Source organism: Tenrec ecaudatus, chromosome 10 (assembly GCF_050624435.1).
Source record: "Tenrec ecaudatus isolate mTenEca1 chromosome 10, mTenEca1.hap1, whole genome shotgun sequence".
NCBI lineage: Eukaryota > Metazoa > Chordata > Mammalia > Afrosoricida > Tenrecidae > Tenrec > Tenrec ecaudatus.
This window is the reverse complement of record NC_134539.1, coordinates 74,924,347-74,941,216: the sequence shown is the minus strand read 5'-3', so window position 1 is coordinate 74,941,216 and position 16,870 is coordinate 74,924,347. Positions and strand designations below refer to the sequence as shown.

At 57.6% G+C, this 16,870-nt stretch overlaps 1 protein-coding gene across 2 annotated transcripts in view; it reads left to right on the top strand.

The window, feature by feature from the left end:
- Positions 1-5,789: 5,789 nt before the first annotated feature.
- The window catches only part of NTNG2 (netrin G2), an 81,774-nt gene continuing 70,693 nt past the window's right edge, over positions 5,790-16,870 (top strand). The window contains exons 1-3 of one of the 2 annotated variants that reach the window (XM_075560587.1): positions 5,790-5,850; positions 10,198-10,315; positions 10,551-11,247. In XM_075560587.1, the coding sequence (XP_075416702.1) occupies positions 11,035-11,247 (213 nt within the window). In that variant the 5' untranslated portion in view covers positions 5,790-5,850; positions 10,198-10,315; positions 10,551-11,034. The other variant, XM_075560586.1, reaches the window with a different exon arrangement.

Below are 16,870 nucleotides of genomic sequence, written 5' to 3'. Positions count from 1 at the left end.
ACCTGGCCCTCAAGAGAGAGGGGGCCAGTGGCCCTTTGCATCCTGGAGATGTCCGAATTACAGGAATGAGCAGCAGTGAGTCCCACCTGGGTAGCCCCTGGACCAGACATCTGCTGCGTGCTGGGGGCACTGGCCCTGGGGAGGGGGCGGGGGGACACTGGCTTCCTCCTCATAGCGGCCCTGCTCCCAAAGGAGCCTTGTAGGGTCACCTGGGGGAGGCTGGGTTCTCTCTATCACCTGGACTGAGCTTCATGGGAGTTCTCTCCCTAACACGCTGCCTGGATTTCGGGACATAGACATGCCCATGGGGACCCAGGACCAGAAGGGTCTCCACTCTACTTCCTGTTTCTGGAGGAACGGTCTTTGTAAGCAAAGGCAGGGTGACCCAGTGGCGCTTCCACCCAGCCAACAGCGCTTAACTTAGCCGGAGTCGGCTTGCTGTGTGCCCGGAAGAAGGCAGAGAACCCCTCCGAGTCACCACGTCTTCTGTTGACAAATGGGGACCGCGTGCCAGTTCCCTCCTAGGGCTGCTGGGAAGAAACCAGCAGTGAAGAAAACAAGCCGGGGACAATGAGCTCTGAGACTGACACCATGTGCAGCGCACAGTGAAGCGCCCAGCCGTGCACTGAGAGAGGCTTCTGCTGAATTCCGCAGAGCAAATTCTTCAACCTCAGTCTTCTGGTCTCACCGTGGAACGAACAGCAGCGTCCCTCACAGAGGCGTGGTGGAATAGACATACAATAGCTTCAGTAAACTGTTGTGCATTGTGCCTGGACTTGGTGCGTGACACGAATGGAAGGGCGGCCTTGGGTTAATCAGAACTTGGTAGAAGCCAGACAGGTCTCCAGCTCTCACTTGTTACCTGCTCCTGGCGAGCCTAGGTCCTGGGTAGCTTTATACTCACCCATCCACTGCGATGCCAACTCATAGCAAAGCACAGGAAGGACTGACCCTGTGGGCTTCTGAGACTGGAACTCTTTACGGAAGTAGAAAGCCTCCTCTTTCTCCCAAGGGACACGCTTGGTGGTTTCGAACTGCTGACCTTGAGGTTCGAAACCCAACAAGTCACCAGTGTGCCACCAGGGCTCATGTTTCCATAGGAGGGAACTCCGGCTTCTCAAGGTATCTTCTGCCCAAAGTCACACCGCTAGAAGCTTGAGGCCAGGGCTGCTTGGCACAGAGCGCCCAAGTCCCAATCGCATCCATAGGAAGAGACCACTTATCAGGAAGGAGTCCTTGAGGTTATCCTGATCAGCCAGCCCACGGCACAGCTGAGGAACTCGAGGTCCCGGGAAAGGAAGGGATTGGGCTAGTCACAGGGCTGGAGTTGATGGAGGCAGACCTACTGGGGCAGCCCTACTCTGTCCTACACGCTATGAGTTGGCATCGACACCATGGCAGTGAGACAGAGAAAAGTGCCAGCATCTCACTCCTACCCCACCCCTGCCCACTATGTCCTCACCATTCCCTCTGTTCACCAGACCACAGTCTTGATTCTCCGAGGGACTGACTGTTTGTCCCCTTGACTATGAGCAGGTGAGCTGTGGCTGTGAGCAGGCAGTAAGCCCCCACGAGACAGCGAGAGACCAGACAGACTTTAAGACATCGCCGTGCTATTACTTCTGCAGCCAAGGCAAGGGCAGGGGGAGGGAGACCATGTGTTCCACTAGGGTTATAATAACCCTTGGGGAGAGAGAAGTGATTATGAACCTCATTTTTCATTAGGGTAAACTGAGGCAGGGAGAGGGGACCTGGCTCAGTCAAGGTCACACAGCTGATTAGTGGGGGAGGCAAGACCCGAGCTTGGGGAGTCAGGCTCTGGAGGCATGGTCCAATGCTGCTTTGAAACAATGCCTTCCCAGCAGCCTGGGGCCTGGGCAGACTTGTCGGCCAAGAGAATGGGGTCAGTAGGGTCCCAGGACGTGGCCACCATCACTCAATCCAGGGCCCAGCGAGAACACCAGTGGAAAGACTGCTGCCTGAGCAGCACCACCCAGGGAGATGGGCCGGGAGCTGGGACTGGCAACCTAGTCTGCCCGTAGACCATTAGCCCCCTGCCTCTGCAAAGAGAAGGGTATCCAAGAAACAGCAGGCAAGCAACGAACATGTCCTGCTTTATATGTCTCTTGTTGCAGGCAGTGCACATCTTCGGAGATGGGTGGATGAAAGGCGCCATATAAAATGCAATCAATTATGAATCACCATTACTGAATTAATCACATGTATGATTAATACAGTAATAATAATTAATGGGAGTATGGTCTAGAGATTAGAGCCGAGAACTGGCAGGGAGGAGTCAGGGTGTCTCTTGCAGCCTCTGCCACTGCCTAAAGGTGTCACCTTGCAGGGGGGGGCTGCAGGGCTGGGCCTGGGTCTTGAGCTCTGTTCCCCTGCACCTGCCACAGGTGCAGAAGGAAGGGCCCCAGGGATGCTTGAAATCCCTCGATGGTCCTGAGCTGGTCCACAGAATCCTACTGCCTACTTCTCTCCTCCTCCCAACTGCTCAAGGTCAAAGGGACAAGGAGTGTCTGAAAGAACCACAGTCTTGGTGTGGTGGATGAGGAGAAGGGTGAGAACCCAGCAGGGGCTCGGGTTTGAGCTTAGACTTGGTTTTCATCAGGGATGCGTGGGCATGACATCCGCCTGTCCTTTTGTCTGTCTGTGTCAGGGCTTCTCTTGTTCTCAGAAATCCCCCAAAGGGCCTAAACCTCATCTGTTTGCTCTCATTGCAAAGCCAGTAGGTTATTTTTGCGTGTGTATCCTGATAACGGCCTATGGCTCAAAATAGAGGAAGACCCTCGACAAGACGGACTGACTCGGCGACAGCACAGATGAGCTCAAACAGGAGAACAATCGGGAAGGTGGTGCAGTGTTCCCTTCTGTTGTGCGCCGGGTGGCTATGGGTCAAGGCCAAGGCTACAGTGTCCAACAACAGCGATCATCACATGCCTCCTCTAGCCCCTTCACTGCAAAGAAGTGGAGCCATGCAGAAGGGGCCTTCAAAGAGTCCACGGGAAATCCCATTATTTTTTAATTCCATTTTCTGTAAACTTTTGGAAGCCCCTTGACAATATATTATATCCAGACACACAAAGATATGAACCAGGAGGATGAAGGGGAAATACCTGCTTTCTTATACACAGTACATATGTATGCATATATACAGAGAGAAAGAGAGAGATTCTTTTTAAAAAACCCTACATGGAATAAAATGAGATGCATTGTTCTGCAGATGCTTTTTGATAGTAAATTCCACATACACAATTCAAATTAAAACCATGCAGCAGAGCCCAAATCCCACCAATGAAGAGCGTGATTAGGCGCTGGCAAGAGGGGAGCCAGAGCTTCTTTGGGGGCGAATCATTAACACTTTACTGCCCCGGCGCTCAGCTTTTCAGAGGAAAAGGTCATTTGTCATCAGGTACCTTAATGACGTTTAAAAATGAATGTCCACAGACCACCTGGTCCCTCCAGGGCGGGCCTCCTATTTGTTCCCCTCTCAGAAAATGAGCCCTTCGTTGTTGGCTCACCGCTGCCATCTCCTCAAGGCTGCTAGGCTGGCAACTCGAGGACCACCTACCTGCCAGAGTAAATCGCCTCACGGTGCAGATGGAGAAACTGAGGCCGGAAACAGAGAAATGACAGCCACTACTACCCCCACCCCACCCCAAGGGACTGAGCCCAATCAACCCTTTATCCTGACCCACAGCTCACTCACTGCCTTTCCGCTGGCTGGTCATATTTAGCGTCTGGAAATGGGGACGGCCAGAAGACACCTTCCTAAACAAGTCCGTCAAAACGCCTGTTGGCGTCAGCTTGTTGGAGAGACAGGGGTGTCAGAGGAAGGAGGCTGAAAGGAAGGCATCTTCAAAATGATTCTAAATGGCTCATCACTTTACATATAGATCACTTAAGCCACCCGCCAATAGCAAGGAGGGCCCGTGGCAGGTCCCTACACCATGCTCAGATAAACTACAAATAAAAGGCCTCCTTCCCAGGTGGTTGGCTGTTCATGACAGCATGCAGACCATGGTGATGATGGAGGAGCAGGCTGGTTCCCAGGGATTGATGGCCCTGCGGGGAGGGGGGGGGGCGGGGGACAACAGGCTAAGGGCCAAGCCAGGTCATCACTCACCCTCCTGGGGAGCCCCACACTCTGCCCTTCCTCACTGCCTGCAAGGCGAATGTTATCATGATAAGGCTGCTGGCTGATCTCTTGGAGGAGCTTCTGGCTCTATGCTCTGAGACCAGAGCAGGTAACCATGCATCTGTGCCCCACCACCCACCAGACAGCTCAGGGTGGGGGGGGGGCTCTCTGGTGGGAGGGATCTTGGAGCAAATGCTCCCTGGCCTTATTTTGACCCCCTCCTTGGAAAAGAAAGGACTCATGCTTGACTTCTCACTCCTCCCCAGAAGCAGTCTGGGCCGTGGTTCAGGTGAACCCGAAGCAGCAGGACACTGGCCAGGGACCGGCAAGCCCTGCCTCTGGACCAGAGTCCTTTTTAGATGTGTGACCTTGGGCAAGTTACTTGATCTTGAACATGGGGATTTGTTCAGAGCGTTTAAGTCTCAGGAGCCTTGGGAGGACTCAGTGGATAATGTGCGTCCACTGGTTCACATGGAGCTTGGCATAAAACAGGTGTCCAATAAATGTTTGATTATGATTACTGTGGTGGTGGTGGTGATTAAAGCAGAGGACAGGCTCTCATCTTGCACCCTCTACCTGCTTCCTCTCCAGATTCTATGTGTGATTGGGCAGAATACCCTCCTCTCAGGGTTGAGCCAGGAGCAGGGAATGGGGAAGGTGGAGGTGAAAGGTGGCTGGGTGGGAGAAACAGTGAGGTGCCCAGCCTTGCTCCCATCTCTCACACCCTCTGTGACCTTGGACCAGTCTCTCTCCCACTCTTTACAAGTCCTTTGTTCTGGATGCATCCAAATGACACTGCACCAAGATCCCACCCCAGGGGGGTTCCCCAGAAAGCCCAGGAGCCAGCCTGGCACCCACCACAGGAGTGGAGAGCCAGGGCTGAGCGGCCTTGCCAACCCCACAGCTTCTGCCCTGGCCCCTGCGGGAGCCCTTCCACCCCTCCCTGGCTGCCGGCCAAGGCAGAAGGCCAAAGCCCCTCAGCCAGCCCCCTCCCCTGCCCCCTGCTCGGAGCTCCCTGCAGAGCTGGCTGGGCTTCATCAAAAGCAGGGCCCATGAGGGTGGAGGCGGCGGTGTGTCAGCTGGTATTCAGGCTCTGGTTGTGCGCTCAGATCGCTCCCCCTCCCCATCTCCCCAAATCCACCCACCCACCCCTTTACCCACTGCTTGGGGCCTTCTGGGTGGCAGTACTTCGCAGAGGGAGCTAGGGGAGCAGGGATGATCCCTGGGCTGCTGAGGGGCGGGAGGGACTGACTCACTTGGCCCCCTCCCTGGTTGCCGGTGGGGCAGCCCCCACACCCATGGGCGATGGCACCCAGGCCTGGCCCTTAGGGGTGGGAGGCAGGATGCAGCAGCCTCCGCGGCGCCCTCCCCACCGGCATCTGACCCGAGCGGGCCGAAGATGAGCTCTGCGCGCCGGGACCCGCTAGCCCCCGGGCCCGGCGGAGATGTGTAGGCAGCGACCCCTCCCAGAGCAGGCTCGCTCCCGCGGCCTCCCGCTGGGGCTACCCTGGCCGCGAGCCCGCCGGGACGCCCCTGCTGGAGGCCCCCCTCCCGGGGCCGTGGCGCGTCCTCCGAGCCTCGCAGTATTTCCCTCCTGCACCTTTAAGAAGACCGTTGCTCCGTGGTGGGCTGGTGTGTTAAAGCCACACAGAGGAAGTTACGCAGCCCGGATCAGACCGAGAGATAAAAGCCCGGTGGTGATCGTGAGTGATGGCTAGAGGATTTAGCTTCAGCTTTAACTTGGAGCCCGGTGCAGGCGGGCGGTGAAGCGCCCTGCCATCTGGCCCGTGCCGCTCAGGGTTGGGGGGGCCGGAGGGGGTGGGGATGCCCCAGCGCCCCGACGAGCAGCGGCGGAGCCCACCGAGGCCAGGGGCTGCCCGGCGCCGGAGCGCGGGTCCACTTCCCGCAGCCCAGGGGGCCCCAAAAGTTTGCACTTGTTAGTGGCGACCTCCCGCTGGGCCCGGGCGGGCGATGAGGGCGGGGCGGGCGGCCCCTTCCACTGGCCCGCGTCTCCCGGACCGCTGCGGGCGGCCCCTCCGGCAGCCGGAGGGCTCCCCAGCTCCAGTCTGACGGCGGCGGCGGCGGCCACGGCAGCAACGGGAGCGGCGCGGGGACCAGCCAGGGCTCCGGGCACTCCGGCCCTCGCCCCCACCCAGCGCCAGCCCGAGGGGGGAGGCGGAGCGCAGAGGGTGGCGGTCCTAGCCGCCCGGGTCTCGGCTCCGGGAAGCTGCTCCGAGCCCGGGTAAGGCGGGCGGCGGGGCGGGGGTGGGGGGTGGAGAGCTGCTGCAGCTTGGCCAGCCTGCTTTCATTTTTAAAGAGCTTCGGTGACCAGGCAGGCTTTCCCGGAGCCAGGAGCCACTCACAGCAGCCCAGCGAGCGGTCGGATGCAAAAGTTATTGGGTGGCGGCGGTGACTAGCGGAGGGCTGGAGCCGCCGCGAGAGGGGCGTGTGAGTGTGCAATCGCAGCAGCCTCGAAGGCTGGTAGCTCGCTCGTCTTCCAGCCTGACTTTCCCCCCACCCATGGAGTGTGTGTGTGTGTGTGTGTGTGTGTGTGTGTGTGTGTGTGTGTGTGTGTGTGTCGGGGATGTCAGTGGCTGGCCGCACCGGGTGGATCTTGCTAGCGAACCCTGCTCTTGGCGCTACTCGCCCCCCCCCAACCCAATTCGACTGTCACCCTCTAGGGCAGCCCCCTTCCTGTCCCTCTGCGAACGGGAAGGGATGCTGGGAGTTGTGCAGAGAAAACTCTGGGCCGGACCCGGTTGGAAACTTCTTCTCGTGCTGGGGAAGGGTGGGCAGCTGGAGGGGGCGGGGGGGCGGCGGGGAGACTGGGGGCGGTGGCACCCCGAACCGGGTGGTCGGCAACGAAGGGGCGCGGTGGCGGCGGGCAGGCGGGAGGAGGAAGAAGACGGAAGGCTCGTGGGACCTGTGCGCTCAGGAGTAAGTTGCCCGCCCGGGCGGCGGGGGGCGGCGGCAGGGTCGCTGCTAGCAGTGACACCCGGGAGGCAAAGGAGACGAGTAATTCCCGGGCGCCTGGCTCGGGTGTCTGCTAATTAAGGGAGGCGGTGCCAAGTGAGAGGGCACCCTGGGCGCCGGCCGGGGCGTTATGAAAGGCGTGCTTGTTAATTGCTCTCGTGGCTCGCACACAACTTTAGAAACGCAAAAAGCCGTGGCGAGGCTGCCGGGCACTTCCGCGCGTTACGCTCGCGGTTTGTAGCCGGCTCAGAGGTGGCTCCCTCACCTGCCCCTGGGCGTCGGCAGCCCGGGGTGACACCGCCCGCCGGCCCCGCAGGACCCACCCCCGCGGCCGCAACCACCCCACCGAGGCCGACTTCCTCGCCCAAGCTCCTGCGCCCAACTTTCCTGGGCTCCCAGCCACCCTGCTGAGAGGGCGTGGGGGCCTCTGGGGGCGACTCCCTAGAGGGAGGCACTGAGGCCACTGGCTGGGAAATGGCCGCTGGGCGGGTGGTGGGCACCGGACACTCGGGGACCCGGCCCACGTTGTTGGGCGGGAAGGTGACCTCGGCCCGCGTGGGTCCCCTTTCCCTCCTGGTCCCCAGAGACTTGTCTTCACCCAGCTGAGTGTGCTCTTTGCAGCCCGGTCCAGTGAAACAGAGGGAATCTCTCGGGTGGGGGGCATCCCCTAAATGACCCCAGCCCCGCCCCAAGATCCCGGGAGACCCGGCTCGGGCGCCCGCCGCGGCCAACGTCCCACGTGGCGAGGGCGCAGGCGGCGTCTCTGAACAGGCGATTGCTTTGCTCGCGAGTCTAGCCAGCTGCGAGAGGCGCTAATTCAATAAGAAAGAGAAATCTGAGTTCAGAAATCCTGATAAAATCTAATTTTCGGGTTTTAATACCCTGGCTATCAGCCCCCCCCCTCGGTTCCCGAGGACTCTTAAAAGAAAATAAAGCCCATTTTTTCTGTTTTGTTTCTGGGAGCTGCAGTTTCTTAATAATATCAGGTGAAGATTTAATTTCCAAGGCGAAACTAACCCAACGGGACGCTGTCTTACTCGCCCCGGACCCCCCCCCCCTGCCCCGCTACCAGCCCGCCTGCTCCCCGCTTTCCGTCTTCTTATTCCGGGGACTCTTGCATCCCCGCCGCCCCCCCCCCCCCCGCCCTTTTCTTTTTCTTTTTGGCAAAAACCCACCGTGACATTCGCGTGCTGAGCTCATAATTACCCCTTCGATGGCAGCAACGCCCAATGAATTTGTTGTAAATATACACGCCCCCCCCCCCCCAGTCCATCCCACCCCAGCAGATTTAGTGGTTGTTGGCTTTTTTTCTTTCCTTTTTGTTTCTTCATTTCCCAGGGAACGCGTGTCATTTCAGCCAACTGAAGCTGCAGAGCAATTCAGAGGGGTGTGCGGTGCGCGGCTCGCACGGGCCTCCGGGCCTGCCCGCCTGGCCACCTCCCGCGCCCGGCCCGCGGCCAGAGCCTCGGGTGCCCGGAGCAGCCACGGGCCCTGCGACCGAGGACGCCGCCGCCGGGGCCGCCGGGCGAACCGCAGGCTGACGCTGGCGCGGTCCCCGTGCGGCGGGAGCTGCCGACCGGCTCGAGAACAGTTGGGCGTCCGCGGTGGCAAGAATTCATTAGGGACGTGCTGCTTTCTGCGCGCCGCAGAACTGCGCTCCAGCGGTCCAAACCTGGGCCGGCCGCGCGATTTTATTTTTACTACGTTTTCTCAGGCTGTAAAAATAGACGCAGGCGGGTTCTTTTTGCGAGTTTTCTAGCAAAGGGGTGCGTTCCAGGCCGGACGGGCGCTACAAAGAAAAAAGAAAAGATTTCTTTTTCAACAGCCAGAGAAGGGCTGTGAAATTGTGGTTCCCGCGGGCTGCTCATTCATCTCCATCAAGAGCCCTTCCCTGGACGGAGGGGAAGGGTCCGCACTAATGTAGACGGATGAGCCCCCAGCGCCGGTGGCCACCGGGCCTGGTGGGGGTGGGGCAGAGGCTGGAGATCTTGGGTCCAAGCGAAGGTGCTGCGTACCCGCCCTGAGTCTGGCCGGCTTGTCATTTTTTTCCTGAGGACCTTGTTTGTGACCGGGTGGTGAGTGGGGGGTGGGGGTGGGGAACCTTGCGTCGACAAATGGCTGAAGCGGGTGTCAGGTGAGAGAGCCAGGCTGAGGGTCCCCACCTACGCTGGGGTGGGGCTTGGGGATGTAAATGCAATAATCCTAGGGATAACAATCAGAATAATTAATTATGGAGGCGCATCTGCTGCGATTAGCGGTGATAACCTTTGCCCTGTGGCTGCTGTTTCTGGCTGGAATCCCACGCTGGTCTTGGGCCTGGATTGTCCCCGTGATGTATCAGGTATCTGGAACAGGGCTAGTAAGAGCTGTGCGTGCGTCCTGACCATGCAGCATCATGTTTCTTATGTTTATTTAGGCTTTGAACTGATTGCCTTTGGCAATCATTTGCTCGCCTGGCCTGGATGATCCATTCACATGCCTGGCCTCTAAGAATGGTTGCAAACTTTAGCTTTGGTCAGAACATCTAATAGGACAGAACCTGGTCACTCCTCAGAAAGGTTTTTTCTCTCGCCCGTTTCTTCTTTTGGGGAAAAAATAATAAATTTCCATTTTGGGCTGTGACTATGTTTGGGGAGATGTTTATCTGCACCCGGTTCTTAATCACTGGCTTCTGAATGGACCACTCTGTCTGCTTCCCACTTCCACAGAAAACAGCTTCCACCTTTTGACTTCTCCATCATGGTGTTGCAAAGCAGCTACTGGGTCTTTGCTTCTGGGAATGTTTGTTTTAGAAGGCTGCTGACTCCAGAACAGGGGCAAGGTTGCTGACCCCACACCTCCCCCGCCCACTAGCCCCACCGCCGATGAGAAGGACCCCCCCCCGTATCACTTTTTTAATAAGATGCTAAATCTCCAAATGTGCAACTCCAATATTTAATAAAAATAACCCAGTTTTCTCGGGAGGCCTTGCTAATGCAACCTCATTTTTTTTTGCACATTTTGCCAGAGAGCTTTTGTTCTTATACGTCTTTATCTCCCCGCCCTCTTTTTCTTTTTTTTTTTTTAATTTGTTGCAGGTGTTGTTGCTAATGAACTCTCTACCCTCCCTTCCTACAATGAAAGACAAGCCTGGTTGGATTTGAGAACTGAAGCCTCAGACACTTCATAATAAGTTGCCGATGGCCACAGGCCAAGGTCAGCAGGCCCCCATCAGTGCCTCTCCTTACCAGAGTCCAGCCACATGACCTTCTCCCGGTTAACGTCTCCGGAGCATTCTTATTTTTCCGGCCAGCCACACGGTTGCTGTTACTTCCAACCCATATGAAAAGAAACCTCTTGTATTGGTCTGAGACGCTGTCCAGTCCCAAAGAGTAACATGCTTCCTGCTCCCGTGTCTGCCTCCTGATTTTATCTTATCTTTACAACGCAGGCCGGAGGGTCCTTCTGCAGTTGCGTGGCACACACCACACGTTAAAGGCCCGCTGAAGCCCTGGATTGATTGGAAGGACAAAAATTAAAAACTATCTGATCCGGCCTCATGCCAGATCCCTGCGGATCGTCTCCTTATCCCATTTCCATCCACTGTCACAATTTGAGAGTCGGCCTGTTTTGATCAGATGCACCTCTTGGGAGAGGTGTAATGCCAAGGTTAACAGGACACCAACTCGTGGGCAACTTTTTGATCTGCCCATCAGCAGTCTGAGAAACGCTGGCTCTGAATTTTCCGCCCCAGCCTTTTTGAAAAAGCAAGTTCGTCGCTGTTTGAACACCACCAGTGCTCCAGTCCCTGGGACACCCCGGCCACCGTTGCTTGGTAAATGTGGCATTTCCATGCTGAGGTTGCAAGTCCCACCTGACCCGCTCGCTGCCTCTCCAGGGCCTCTCAGGGCCACTCCCCCGTGGACTCCGCAGCCATGCTGCACCTGCTGGCGCTCTTCCTGCGCTGCCTCCCAATGGCCTCTGGGAACTATGACATCTGCAAATCCTGGGTGACCACGGACGAAGGCCCCACCTGGGAGTTCTACGCCTGCCAGCCCAAGGTGATGCGCCTGAAGGACTACGTCAAGGTGAAGGTGGAGCCCTCAGGCATCACGTGCGGAGACCCCCCTGAGAGGTTCTGCTCCCACGTAAGTCAGTCCACTGCTGTTCCAGGGGCCCCGGCCCAGGCCCAGGGAGGCCAGAGAGACCCTCCGGATGGATGGGTGGACAGAATGGGAGGGGCGAGATGCAAAGCTGTGGCGTGGTTTGGGACCGGGTTTCGGGCCCCAGCTTGGGATTGTGCCCATGTCAAAGCCACCCCAAAGAACTCTGGGATCAGGTGATATTACTCTCTGGGTGAGGACATTCTCGGTAAGCTGACCATCATGTCAGCTGGTAATCGCATTGCCCCAGCCTCGCAGATAAGCTTTGCCCTCCTTTGCAGGAAGTGAGTGGTGAGTGGTGGTGGGCAAGTGAGGGAGCGGCAGTGCTGCCCTTCCACCTCTCTCTATGTGTCCACGGCCAATCCAGCCCAACTGACAGCCGTGCGAAAGCACAGGACAACAGGCACTGGGCATGCGCTCTGCCGTGGACGGTTGATGGAAGCACAGGGGGGTCACCATGAAGGGGAAAGTGAGGGACAAGCCAGAAGAGGCGGTGAGGCGGGGCCTTTCCCAGTTCCATTGCTAGGTCCTCCCTCAAGTGTCACCGGATATGTCAGGGGAGAGGCAGGCTTGTCACTTGAGTCCCCAAGGTAGACAAAGACGGGGTCTTAGAGTCATGGAGCAGCATCACAGGCATGGCAGCACACTAACAACAGGCATCACGTAGTCTGAGCAGCGGGAGTCAGGGCTAAGAGTTCCATACGGGCCATTCCATCGAGTCCTCCCTCAGCCCAGCCAGGTAGATGTTGTGTTGCCAAGAGTTGGAGTTTTAGGGTGTGGGGTCTGGCCCAGTGGCATGTCTGGGCTCTGTCATCTTATTTGTAAAACGAGGACACCAGCAGTGCACAGTCATAGCGCCCAGGATAGGCTGGTTTGCCTCGCAGATGTTGGCTGGTGTCCTTCTCCATGGACGGATAGAGAAACGGAGGCAGTAGTCAGGAAGACACTCCTGAAGGTCACACACTAGGAAGTGGCGATGCTGTGTGTCAAGCAGAGTGTGTCTGGTTCAAGGTCACTTAAGCTCAACTTCGTCTTCGGAGGACCCCCCTGCTGTTGAGCAATACTCAACGGGTTCCCTGCCTGGCCTCCTGCCAGGCTGCAAGGGCTGATGGGACAGGAGTGGACCGGGACACATTGCCCTGTCCTGGGGGAAGCCTCCGGGGCTCCTGGGTGATTGTGCGGCAGATGCAGCCCTCTCACCCCACTCGCCAGAGGATGCTTTGCTCCCACGGGGCAGCTTCAGCCCCATCACACTGCTAGGTGTGACAGCTGGATTTATCAGCAGAGATAAGGCTGTCACTGGGGTTGTTGGCTGGGCTGCCAGGGAGCCACCTGGGGAGAAGAGGAAGATGTCAGAGGGAAGGAATGAGGGGGCTGGGAGCCTAGGGACTGAATTGTCGGTGGGGATTTCTGCTCTGGGATCCCTAGGTTTCTCTTTCCCAGATGAGCAAGGGGACAGAACCCTGAAGGTCACGGGCAAACTAGGGTGGGAGCCCAGCCCTGTTCTGCATCTCCAGCCAGTGGGGCGCCCCTAACCCTCCCAGGGACAGTCAACTTCTGCTTCTCAGATGGAAAGTTTTGACTGTATTTTAGTTTTGTCTTTTCTGGTGTCTGGGGGGAGGAGGCAGTGGTGGAGGGTGGGGGCCTGGGGAAAGTGGGGCAGCTAAATGAGAATTCACTAAAATCCACCAGGACAGCTTCCCAGCAAGGGCTTGACAGGCAGACACTTCCCTCCAATGCAGGTTTGAGGCCTTCTGTCCAGAGCCTGCTGAGCATGCCCTTGGCTCTGGAGCTCCGTCTAGGCATGTATCTGTAGAGAACGAGGGAGACTGGCGAGGAGGGCAGGGGAGGGAGAATCGAATCTCCAAGCTCTTAGGTTAGGTAGGTGCTCAGCATCTCACCACCTGCTTGATGGACTTCAGTATTTCATGACAGGCTGCCCTCCAGCCCTGCCTCGGATGACCAGTGTGCAGCCCATGAGGAGGGGCATGCTGCCCCGGCAGGTGGAGAGCAGCTTTCTGGGGGCCTGGCTTCTGCAGGGGGTGGGAGTGGGGTCCCCTCTGGATGGAGTCAAACTCTGGTGCCCATGTTCTGAGACTTCCCCGAGTGGACCTTTGAGTGCAGCTTAGGAAATCTTACAGCGCTCCACGGCTGACCCCAGGCGAATCCCATTTTAGGGGTCAGAAAAGGGTGGCAAAGTCCTGGCTAAGTCATCACTTGTAGACACAGCAGAGCCACGCAGGGAACTGGTCTGTGGCAGGGGCCAGGGAGTACCCAGGAGGCTGCAGGGCCGGTCCTCTGAGCTTCGGCCATCCCTGAGTCCTCTGCTGGGTCTCTTTCCCAGGGAAGCAGAGATGCGGGCGGCTGCGGGGGCTGGTGCTGATGGGATGGAGGGCGCAGCGCTATCCCCGTGTCCTGGCTGTGGCTGGGGTAGTTGTTCACCCATGTAATCATTCTGACCCTCCCGGTGGTCTTCTTCCCAGACAGCTCCCTCTTGCACCTTTAGGACACCTTGCCCTGAGGTTCTTGTCTCTGGGCTGCTGGAAGCTTCACCACCTCCAGCCCCATCCCGCCAGAAGATGGACTGGCCACCAGGGGGTACCCTGTGGGGGCCAGATACCCCCCCACATACCCCTGCCCCCCTGCCCTGGTCCCTACTTTCTTGATGCCCCTCGCCTGGCCCTTCCCCAGGCAGGTGTTGGATCTTTCCCCAGAGCCAATCCAGAGCCTGAGCCCCAGAGGGCCTCAGGGCAGGGGTACGACATCCTCTCACCCCAAGCCAGCCTGCCTTGTCCTTCCACAAGGCCACCTGAGAATGGCATTGTAAATTCCAACCTGGTGAGGAAGGGGAGGAGGAAGGAAGACAAGATAAATGAATAAATAAAAACCTATTGGCTCTAAATGCACAATGAGAATTAATAGGGATGAGCTCTCAGCCGAGAATTCCTGGGCAAGGGCACAATTTCAATGACGGCGGGCGGTGGGCGCCTTGAGAAGAGGCCCAGGCTTTGGGGGAGCTGCAGGGCCAAGGGCAGGAGGGAACAGCACTGGTGGCAGACAGCAGGGCAACTGCAATCCCCAGGACCCTTTCAGGGTGGAAGGCACACAAGACGAGGTCCCAGGGCGGCCCCCCCAGTCCCTGCAAGAGAGGAGGAAGAGACCCTTTCCTGGTGCATCTGAGACCAAAGCAAACCACTTGGGGGGGTGGGGTGGAGACCCACAGAGTCACACTAAGCTGTTTTGTGGTAGATGAGGCCTCTGGTTAATGGAGGGACTTGGGGAGGCGGCTGTGGACCCCACGAGGCACTTGCAGGAAGTCACTGCTGAAGGAGTCCCAGAAGGGAGGGGCTGAAGTTGAGGGCTGAGGCCAAGGGAAGGGCTGGTGCTTTACTCTGAGAAGACCCAGAGAGAAGCAGCGTGGCATCCAGCATAGCACAAGCCTCCCAGTTGGACTCTGGTGATGGGGGGCCGGGGGGGGGGACTCGTTCAAAAGCTCCGGCCCTCCGTTTCCCTCTGTAAAGAGAAGAAGCCCCTCTCTGAAAGTACTTAATTGAGAGTATACGTTCCATTCTGGTGCGAGGCTTTTTAATAGGATCATATTGTCTAATGCCTCCTGATTTTTCCCTGGTAGTATAGGGGTTACACACGGGGCCACTAGCCCCGAGGTCGGCAGGTCAAAACCACCAGCCACTCTGAGGGATCAAGAGGAGGCTTTCTACTCCCATGGAGAGTGGCACACTTGGAAACCAGAGGGGCAGTTCCATCCTGTCCTAAGGACCACTGTGAGTTACAGTCGACTCGATGGCAGTGACTTTGTGACTTTGTGAGTTTGTGAGGGAGATTTTTCTATGTTGAAGCTGATCAACGTTGAACTCTCTATGGAAGGCAGTCTCTGGAACCCAGAGGAGCCTTGGAGTTGGTGGAAAATCAAGAGAAGGCCTCTCTGGTCCCCCTTTGAACACTCACTTCCTGCTGGATCAGAGCACACTGCCCGCTCTGCACCCCTGTGTACCCAGTCCCATTATCTGCAGGGCTGAGGAGTGCAGACAGCTCCTCCCTGTGTACAGAGCACAGTCACAGACACCCACCCCATGTTCAAGCAAGTGTCCCAGCCGGCAATGCCCAACTGACACAGGCTCGCTGGCTCAGGGCCCCACACCCACACCTACACCCACACCTGCCCTTCGGCAGACATCTCCAGGGGCTGACCTTAGATCAGGAACTCTGTGGGTGTGCCAAGAAGTCTAAGTGTAGACCAAGAGATTCACAACGGGCATTGAAGACTGTCCCTGGCTGCCGACAGGTGGCTGAGGGCAGGTCTCTCCCCAACTGGCCAGCTTTCAAGGCTCAAGCTAGTGACCTAGTGGTTATATATTGGGTGGATAACCATAAGGTCCACAGTTCAAAACCACTCTGAGGAAGAAAGATGAGACTTTCTACTCCAGTAAAGAGTCACAGACTCAGAAACCCGCAGGGGCAGTTCCACCCTGGCCTGGGAGGTTGCCCTTAGTCAGAATCAACTCAGTGATAATGAGCTTTGGATTTTGGAAGCTGAACCTTGCCTCCTCCAGGAGGAGGACCCCCTGAGTGGGAGGGTCCCCATTGGTCATGCTTAGTGACCTCCTTTTTGTGTTCTCACCTCTATGAGCCGTGTTTCCACAAAGTTGGCCTCGGAGCTCAACCCAAGTAGCCCATTGGTGTGGAATGAATATTCCAGACCAGTCCTAGGGCCTAGAGCTGATTCCCATGCGGAGTGGCCCCAGCTGTGTGGGAACAGAACTTGCTCCCTGGTTTGCAATGAGCATTTGTCCCACCCCCAGCCCAGTACTACACTATCAGGCTTCTCTTCGGAGGCACCCTTGGGTAGACACAAACTCCCAACCTTTGGACCAGTCACTGCCGAGAGTGTTGACTGTGCCATGCAGGGACTCCACTGCTCTGTAGCCCCAGTGTTCGCTCCCCAGACGGACTCTGAGCCCATCAAAGGCAGGTGCTGTCTTGTCCATCTTTGGGTCTTTGTTCCAGTGCTCAATCAGTGCTTCCAGAACAGAAGGATGGGTGTGATCCAGGAGTGGAAGGGTGGTGGGATCCAGGAAAGCTAGCTGGAGGACGTGGAATTAGGCTGCAGTCTGGAAGGAAAAGCTAGGATTCAGATCAGGAAAGAGGAAGCATGGAAACCCCCCACCCACCTACCCGCCGCCTCCTGTCCTTCCTGCCCCTTTGGAGTGTGTTGAGGGCATTTGCAGGCGGGCGGCCAGCTCCATTGCTGAGTCTGGAGCCTGAGATGCCTTCCTTCGTTAAAGATGCTCAAGCTCTTGAAATGCCCCAGGCAGGGCCCAGCTAGGACAGGAATAGTTCCCACAGTGACATCTCCTTGCACAGTGATGTCGCCTTCCTGTGGGGGGGGGGGTGAGAGGTGGGCAGTGCTGCCTGCTGAGACAGGCCCACTGGGGAGGCACAGGGCATGAGGCCTCCACACCAGGGCTGCAACTGACTGCCTTCTCCAGGGGGAGACCCTGCCCCAGGTATTCCTGAAGGGGAGGGGTTTGGGGTTAGATGTCCATGAAGAACAGGGAGCAGGATGGGGGAGAGGGGGCAGTGAAGAAGG